Source organism: Octopus bimaculoides, chromosome 9 (assembly GCF_001194135.2).
Source record: "Octopus bimaculoides isolate UCB-OBI-ISO-001 chromosome 9, ASM119413v2, whole genome shotgun sequence".
Classification (NCBI taxonomy): Eukaryota; Metazoa; Mollusca; class Cephalopoda; order Octopoda; family Octopodidae; genus Octopus; species Octopus bimaculoides.
In genome coordinates this window covers 88,523,979-88,533,978 of record NC_068989.1, presented here as the reverse complement: position 1 = coordinate 88,533,978, position 10,000 = coordinate 88,523,979, and the positions used below count along the sequence as shown (strand labels likewise).

The following is a 10,000-nucleotide window of genomic DNA, read 5'->3' as shown; positions in this document are numbered from 1 at the left end:
TGTATGACAGGGTGTGAGTGTCTTAAGAGAAAAGTTGGGCATAAGAGGCATCAGATGTGGTGTGCAAGAGAGAAGACTGTGCTGGTGTGGACATGTGATGTGTATGGACGAGGACAGCTGTGCAAAGAAGTGCCAATCTCTAACTGTGGAGGGAACCTGTGGTAGAGGTAGACCCAGGAAGACATGGAATGAGGTGGTGAAGCATGGTTTTAGATGTTGAGACTCATGAAGTGATCGAGACCTTCGGTGATTTGTTGTGCTTGAGAAGACATGTTAAGCCAAGTGAAACCATAGTCATGACCAGTTCCAGTGACATATAGAAGAAGGCACCCACTACACTCTTGGAGTGGTTGGCATTAGGAAGGGCATCCAGCTGTAGAAAACCATACCAAATCAGACTGAAGCCTGATACAGCTCTCTGGCTTATCAGCCCCACTCAAACTGTCTAACCCATGCCTTGGAAAGATGTTTCTGTGATCAAATTCCATGGAAGCATATGAAATGTCTGGGTTGCATGGAGATGATGCTTCTGCAGGAATTAAAATTCTGGATATGCTAGATGAGCACTGCACCCTTACCAAAGATGGCAAGTGGTATTCTACAAGTACACATCCTGTGTGACTACTTGTGGCCAGATGTTATGGAGACAAAATTTGTAATTTCATCATAGACTCTACTCTGTTTATAATTTTTTTTACAAGAGTAATATACACAGAGAAATAAGGATTTAGTCAGGTCAAATTCTTGGGTTGTTAACAAAACAATATCAGATGTTGTTCACAGTAATCGCTATTAGCATTTTATATGACAACAGTTTAATGCTAATCTTAGATACTACACAATTACTGTAGTACATTAGATTCGTAATGCAGTTTTTTATTACTTTAATTTAACAAAATGGAATGATTTATTAATAAACTGTAGCAGGTCCCTCGTGCAACAGGAAAAGTTTTTATGCCCCACCAATTATACTAGGCCGAATCATGGCAGACCTTCACACAAATCATCATATGCCACCGTTAAGAATAACACACAACTAGAGCTACCAAGGTTGTTACAAATACCAGGCCTTACTGTCACCACTAAGTTTCTCTCCTCATGAACTCATATCTTCAACATAGCAAAAAGTGTACCACAAACACTTCAAAGCCAGAAAATATTTCAGCCCCAACCAACTACAGATTCTCTACAAAGTTCAAGTAAGACCCTCTTCTTCCACATCTGAGGCTGGATTCAAAGCAGATCCATCTGATTGATTGGTAATGAAATTACTTGCCAACACATTCCAACTTATGGCCTCTGCTCCTTGGAGCAGCCAGGGTTCATATAACCCCCACCCAGGTACTCTTGATTTGCACATCTCCCCGCTTCCTTCGTCATCCATATTTTTAGCTCCACTTCACAACAAACCCCACATACGCACAATTCTTCCTCCTTAGAACAGCATCCCTCTGGAACTCTTTCCCCCCGTCCATGCTTTGCCTGCCACCATCAACTTGCAATTGTTCAAGAGGAACACTGACCAAATCAGTTTAACCCTTTAGCATTCAGCTTACTCTGTCAAATATAACGCTTATTTATTCACATTGTTTTGAATTAATCAAGCATAATCTTATAGCTTCAAGATTTGGATAATATGACTGCTTATTTTTAAAATGACTTTGTTGACTAAGGTGTGAGGGACTGGATCTGGCCATTTTAAACATAAAACAGGTAAAATATTTAATCTAGAGCTGGCAGAATCGTTAGCATGCTGGGTAAAATGTTTAGCAGTATTTCTCCTGTGTTTACGTTCTGAGTTCAAATTCCACTGAGGTTGACTTTGCCTTTCATCCTTTCGGGGTTGATAAATTAAGTACCAGTTGCATACTGGGGTCGATCTAATCGACTGCCCCCACCCCATCCAAAGAAGTACCAGGCTTAAAAAAAAAAATAGTTACTGGGGTCAATTCATCTGACTCAAAAAATTCTTCAAAGTGGTGCTCCAGCATGGCCACTATCCAACGACTGAAACAAGTAAAAGATAGAAGACAATCTACAATGGAAACATAAGACACCTGCTGTTCAACACTATCCTGCAGTAATCACATAAGGCAAGAAGCAATATCTCTTGAACCTCACTGTGGGCCATCGTGAACAAGGTCAAGATAACAAAAATCACTTATTTAACTCAGACCAAGCAAACGGTGCAGTAATCAATACGTGTTCTTGTTTGACAAGTATTTTGATCTGAGATAGTGTCTTTTCAAACAGAAACGATTGTGTTTTGATAGGAGTCAGAGTTGCTATTAAAACAATGTACAAACACTTACAGTTAGTCGTTGTTGCTCTCATTTATAATAATATGAGGGTGAGTCAATAAGCAATGCCATTTTGTTTAGGACAGGTGTAATTACCAACACAGGAACATGTATCATACATCAAAATGAAGCTGGTCCTCTGTGGATCGCATCCCTACTCCTCAACATAGTCACCGTTTCTCTCAATAGCAATGTTCCACCTTCGAATGATAGCATGTATTCCTGCCCCGTAAAATTCTGTTGACTGTTCTTTGAGCCACTTCTTCACTAGTTTTCACTTCCTCGTCACTGGAATAATTTAGTGCCTTCAGACTATCATCTCTTCGGCCCCATGAAAGAGGGTTTGAGAGGCAAACATTATTCCAGTGACGAGGAAGTGGAAACTGTAGTGAAGAAGTGGCTCAAAGAACAGTCAACAGAATTTTACGGGGCAGGGATACATGCTCTCATTCGAAGGTGGAACATTGTTATTGAGAGAAACAGTGACTGTGTTGAGGAGTAGGGATGTGATCCACAGAGGACCAGCTTCATTTTGATGTATGATACATGTTCCTGTGTTGGTAATTATACCTGTCCTAAACAAAATGGCATTGCTTTTTGACTCACCCTCATATATACACTGTTATAAAGTATTGAACATACTTCTTTGCTCATCTATCTACCCAGTCACTGACATGATTTCCTGGTGGTACAGAGGAATCCCAGTGCTGGGGGTGAAGTGGTGTTGGCTGATCTTAGGGAAGTGGAGCCTTGCAAAGGAGATGATAAACAAGTGGAGGAATGTTGTGTTGGAGAAGAAATAAATCCGACCCATGCAGGTATGGAGAAAAAAGAAAAAAAACAGACATGAAAATGATTATGGTGATGATGGTGATGATGACAACAGCACAGTAACTATGTAGTTCACCGGGCCATGAATGTAGGACAAAATTCAGTAGACACTTTATAGTTTATGACAATACTATTTCAAAATGAAGTAAATAAATATAAAGTTATGTTGTGACGAAGCACACAACCACAGGCGTTGAGAACTGTTGCACATGTGGTTAAGGTGTGAATATCTTAAGCACACAGCCATGCCTGCAGCTACTACTACTACTGCTACTACTTTATGGGGTTAGGATGGTCCTGGTACTAAACAATAGGAACATCATCATTAACAGTAAGAATCAACAAGATAGGTTCTAAACAGCATCATCATTATTATTATTATTTAATGGCCATTTTCTATGCAGGAATCGGCTAGATGGTTTCAGAGGATCCAATGAGCCACAGAATTGTGTTATGTCGCTATGTCAGCTTTGGCATGCCCCTGCCACCACCACCATCATAATTTAATGACTATACTCCATGCTGGCATGGTTTGACAGGATTTGATGGGTCCAAGGACTGCATCGTGCCCCCACCCCCACCCCCACTATCTTAAAAATAGAAAGGACCCAGCAGTAACTTAGTCCTAAGTACACCTCTGGAAGGCCCCACAAAAGATTATTGGAATTCCTTTCCATCTCCGACAAAGTCACAAAAAAAAAAAATCTCAAATGTGGCACTTTGGGCACTATGACTCCAGGTCAACTAAAGCCTTGTCAGTGGATTTAGTAGATGGAAACTGGAAGAAGCCCATTGTATATATGTATATATATATGTGTGCATGTCTTTGTGTCTGTGTTTGTCTCTCACCACTGTCTGACAATTGGTGTTGGTGTCCCTGTAACAGACCACTTCAGCAAAAGAGACCAATAGATTATGGATGAGGCTTGTAAAAAAATAGACAAGTGACCGCCTCACAGAGGCAATGACAAGTGACCGCCTCACAGAGGCAATGACAAGTGACCAAGACCTTTGGAGATATACTGTGCTTGAGAAGACCCCACAAGCCATGTGAGATTGTAGCTGCAGCCAATGCCAGTGTCGCATAACTGGCCCATTTAAAAGTACCCTTCAGTCGTCAGGCAATATGCTGTGCTTAAGAAGACCTGTTGAGTCAAGTGAAATCATAGTCGTGGCTGATGCCAGTGCCACCTAACTGGCACCCATGTGTGTGTGTGTGTGTGTGTGTAAAAAGCACCATTTGAGCATGACCGATTCCAGTGCCATCTGACTGGCACCCGTGCCAGTGACACATAAAAAGCACCATTTGAGTGTGGTTGATGCCAGTGTCGCCTGACTGGCCTCCGTGCCGGTGGCACATAGAGAGCACCCACTACACTCTCGGAGTGGTTGGCGTTAGGAAGGGCATCCAGCTGTAGGACCTTGCTGAATCAGATTGAAGCCTGGTGCAGTCTCCCAGTCTGCCAGTCCTCAGTCAAGCCATCCAACCCATGCCAGCATGGAAAGCAGATATTAAACAATGATGATGATACTGGAGTTGATTTATTTGACTAAAATTCTTCAAGGTGATTCCCCAGCATGGTCACAGTCTAATGAAAGAAGTTTCACACGCCCACACAACCTCAAACCAAATTACTCATCAATGAATTGCAACTCATTTCATTTATAATTACCACAAGGTTTGCGTTCTCCACACATTTCAAGCTGTGCAACAAGATTCCATTTCAAAATGTACCGATAAAAATCTTGCCGGCAATAAAATGTTGGAAACATCAATACGATTCCTGAAAATGTCTCATAATAAAAATTAACTTCTATTGTTTTGTTAAACTCTGTTCAAACATTTTATGTCTGAAAGTTGCAGCAATTCACTGACAACATCTGGAAAGAGCAAAGAGATTTTAACTATTTCTTTCATTAAAAGATCGGTCAACTTTTGCAGCAGATGTTATTGTTCCTTAATCCTAATTCCATCTTAATCTACAAGAGATACAATCAAATATTTTTCAGCTGTGACCATTCCGTCGTTTAATTAGATATAGATTATTTTGAATGACATTGTATAATCAGACTTTCCCTTTTTTAGGGAATGGTAGTTTAAGTGGTGATAGGGTTACTATTTCTAGCAAGTTGAGCCTCTTAGAGATAACTTCATCACCTTTAGCTTTAAGAAGGTACAACAGCTAGTATAGCTTACAAGTATACTATATCATCATCATTGTTTAATGTCCACCTTCCATGTTGGCACAGGTGGGACGGTTTGACAGGAGCCCGCCAGGCAGAAGCCTGCACCAGACGTATGTGACTGTTTTGGCAGGATTTTTACAGCTGGATGCCCTTCCTAACACCAAACACCCAGCAGAGTGGACTTGGTGCTTTTTTATGTAGCACAGGCACAGGCGAGGTCAGTTTTGGCAAAGTTTCTACAGCTGGATGCCCTTCTAAATGCCAACCACTTTACAGTGTGGATTGGATGCTTTTTAAGTGGCACCTGCGCTGATAGGGTCACCAAGAAGGGAGGGAGTTTTGGAGGGGGTGATGTTGTCTTAGATGATGAAAGGTTATAGTGAAATGGAGACAGGTGTCTTGCTGTAGAGGAGGTACAAGGTTACTCAGAAAGAGGGGGGGGGGCTACCAGATAGCAATGATACAGAAAAATAGAGTTGTGAGGACAGGATTGGGGAGTGAGAGGTAGGCATAGAACATGAAGGAGGAAATGTGAGGAAGAGAAGAGATGTAGAGATCTATATTGGTTTGCTGGGGCAGGACGTGTGAAAAGTTTTCTTGTTACATGTGGGTGAAACACACAGACCAGGGGCTAGCAGATAGCAATGATACAGTGAGACAGGGCCAAGAGGACAGGATTGGGGAGTGGGAAGTTAGTATAGTGCATGAAATGGAAATGTGAGGAAGAGAAGAGATGTAGAGAAGTAGTTTAGGTTGTTGCGGTAGGGTGTGTGAGAAGTTTTCTTCTTATGTGTGGGTGGTATAATTTTATAGCTGGTATAAGTCACATCTGTACTACACTACACTATATCTTCAGATGACAGATCGGTTACATATCACATTCTGTGTTGCAAATAAAATGCACAGATCTACATCTAACATGCAACTGTCCCAGAAACAGCTGTAAAGTACTACCAGCATCTTACCTTTCTATCATTTATGAATTTTTCACCTGCAATATCATGGACTTTACTTATTTACCTAAGCCAAATCAACACTGAGAAATTATTTCTACCTCATCCAGAAACGTACCCATCAACATCAAATCATCACCCTTCACCATCTAGATTTTTCATGGTTTCTTGCTATATTTTTATATATCTTTCTTCAATATGTTAGAAATTGATTTGATACTTGGAGATGGCTTGTTCATATTTTTTTCTATTATACCGATGCATGCATGCATGTATGTCCTTGACAGGTGCTATTTATCTGGGTTAGAGCAGACCTGAGAACAATAGTGGCTAAGTGGTGGTTCCATACTCCTTAAAACTCTGGAACTCTTGAACCAGAGTTCCACTACAAGATACTGCTTAAAGCCATGCCCAAGGTTACCTCGCATTGATGAGTGAGTGACCCACCTAGCTATTGTCACAGCATCCTTCTACAAGAGGAATACTCGGATGTAAAACCTGTAGTTTCATGTGATTATTGTTCATCTTGCTTCGGCCTGTCACTTGGTATTAATTACAGAGAGTCAGGGAGTGGTACTCGTGTGGCACAAGCATTTATCATTACATTCCAATGATGTACAGATGTCTTTTTCATTGGTCAACCTAGCTACTGAAAGTGTTACGCTGACAGAAGAGTGGTGATGTGTGCAGACCTAACAAGTTGGAAGCACACAGTAAGTTACAGCTTTCATCAGTCACTTACGCTTCAAATCATGCAGACCTGCAATGGGACTAAATAGTTATCTGGGAGGTCATCATCATCATTTAATGTCCGCTTTCCATGCTAGCATGGGTTGGACGATTTGACTGGGGACTGGCGAACCAGATGGCAACACTAGACTCCAATCTGATCTGGCAGAGTTTCTACAGCTGGATGCCCTTCCTAACGCCAACCACTCCTAGAGTGTAGTGGGTGCTTTTACGTGCTACTGGCATAAGGGCCAGTCTGGAGGTACTGGCAACGGCCACGCTCCAATGGTGTTTTTTACATGCCACCTGCACAGGAGTCAGTCCAATGTTTTGTTCACATGCCACCGGCACAAGCGCCAGTAAGGTGAAGCTGGAAACGATCGCGCTCAAATGGTACGGAAGCGAGTCATGGATGGAAAATCAGAAATGCCATTGAAAATATGAACGCACAAGGAGACAGCAACTATCTGTGAAGATGGAACAATCACCATGCATGCATGTATATATGTATGCATGTGTGTGTGTATGTATGTATGCATGTGTGTGTATATGCATGTGTATGTATATGTATGTGTGTATGTATGTATGTGTGTATGTATGTATGTGTGCATATGTTGTGTAAATGTAAGTGCACATATCCCTGCGAATGCTTCCAGTCTACATTTTTACATTAAAGTGTCTGTGCAAAAAATTGATGTTGACATTCCTTGTTAGCGAATTGTCCTGTAGCTCTGCACTTTTGAAGGAACATGGAATAAAAAAAAATTGCTTAATCAAGGGTTAGCTACATGAAGAGTATCTGGCTGTAAAAATAAAATAATACTTTGTTATTATACAATCATCCAATTTATGCTAACATGGAGAAACAACCATAACAAAATATTAAAAAAAAAAACAAAAAAAAACAAACAAATGAACTCCAGTAGTACTTACTTGAAATTTTGGTAAAAGTGTAAAATTTGCACATGCTTTCTCACTAAGATGCAGTTTGGTCATGTTAATCCAAGCACAACAGACACACTGCACGTGAAAGCACCGACAGAAACTGTTCGTTAGCAGACTGGCCGCAGTACCATTTGACACTGGTTTAGTGGAGTTGTTTTGCAAAGGTATATTTTTTTTTATATCTCCTTTCGTTAATTTGACTTGGTTCAAGTTATGAGTGTCTTTCATGAAGTCTGCAAGATCTATCATCGTTATGTTCAGATCTAATTTGAAAGACTCGCTTATAAACTTTATCACTGGACGAGTCTTTATCACACCAATCGCTGACAGTTTTTCCAGTGTTTTGTTTTTTAATGTCTCTCCAATTTGTAATACTTTGTCTAATTGGCTTTTTTTTACGATGGTTTCATTTTTGGTGATATTTTTCAAGGGTGGTTTGCTAGGTTTTGTAAATTTGATTGGCACCTGTGATAATGATTTCGTATGTACTGTTGTGGATATAATCTTTCGTAGTGTTATAATTTCTTTTATATGGTTCACATGCTCCTGGTTTTTACCTGAAAATAGATTAGAATAGAGAGAGATCACCAAAAGGATTTCTAAATTTTTGTCTGTTGTTACATCACACACAGCAAGAAAACGTCTACATGTGTTTCTGCGTGCATTTTTGTGTAGTGTCAACTTGGTAAAAGTATACTGGACTTCTTTTATTTGTTTGAGTCATACAAATATTTACACATACACACATATATATATATGGGAGAATTTACGGAAAAAACAACAGACGAAGACAGGTGGTGTAAACAACAAATGGATGTATTAGTTTAACGCTTGGGAATAGAGAAAGTCTTTGACGTTTTGAGCCTACGCTCTTCAACTGAAAGGAACACAGAAAGAAACAAGGAGAAAAAAATATGAATGTAGTTGTTAGCGATCTATCATGGCGAATACCGGACAGAAGGATCACACAGGAGAGCTAAGAAAAAGGGGAGATAACAAAGAAGTGGTGAACCCAAGACGAGAAGCTGCGTGTGTGTGAGAGAATGCTAGTGATCTTAACGTATACATGTGTGTATGTAGGTGTGAAGGTGTGAAAATGTGACAGATACAAATTTATATCTACACATAGACACACATGCATATCAGACATTAGTATTCTCAGTAGGAAAAAAACAAAAAACCTTTCATTTATTAAGAAACAACTGTTGCCATTCAAAGTCTGTCAACAGATGACCTTTATGAGTTTTAGGCGAGAAAACAAAAATGAAGCTCATCATTTGTGATTAGAAATAAAGCATTTCTCGACACAATGGACATTACTCTTTAAAGTGTGCACCAACATAAATGATAAATTATAGAATTTTAATTCATTAAGAGACATGGGTATGGCTGTGTGGTTAAGAAATTCACTTTGCAGCCACATGGCTTTGGGTTCAGTCCCATTACGCATCACCATCAGCAAGAGTCTTCTACTATGGTCCTGGGCCAACCAATGCTCAATGCTTTGTGAGTGAATTTGGTGGAGGAAAACCGAATATATGAAGCCTGTTGTGTGTGTGTATTATCATCATCGTTTAACGTCTGCTTTCTATGCTGGCATGGGTTTGACGGTTTGACTGAGGACTGGTGAGCCAGAGCTGCACCAGGCTCAATCTGATCATGTGTATATATATATATATATCATCATCATCATCATCGTTTAACATCCAGCTTCCATGCTGGTATGGATACATAACACGCACACACACACATATAAAAGACAGGTCTTTTTCAGTTTCCGTCTATTATATTCATTCACATGGCTTTGGTTGGCCCAGGACTGTAGTAGAAGACACTTGCACCTTGCCCTGACTGAACCTGAAACCATGTGGCTGTAAAGCAAGCTTCTTAACCACACAGTCATGCTTACAGTTATAAGTATACATTTTTTAGCTTCTGTCTACCAAAACCACTCATGAGTCATTGGTTGGCCTGGATAAGTAGCTTGCTTACCAACCACATGGTCCTGGGTTCAGTCACACTGTGTGGCACCTTGGGCAAATGTCTTCTACTATA

General features: G+C 40.3%; 1 protein-coding gene across 1 annotated transcript in view; it reads right to left on the bottom strand.

Moving 5' to 3' along the window:
- The window catches only part of LOC106872448 (uncharacterized), a 42,564-nt gene that overhangs the window by 10,699 nt on the left and 21,865 nt on the right, over positions 1–10,000 (bottom strand). The window contains exon 2 of the mRNA XM_052970858.1: positions 7,934–8,502. Coding sequence (XP_052826818.1) covers positions 7,934–8,502 — 569 coding nt within the window. The remainder of the gene's footprint in view (positions 1–7,933; positions 8,503–10,000) is intronic.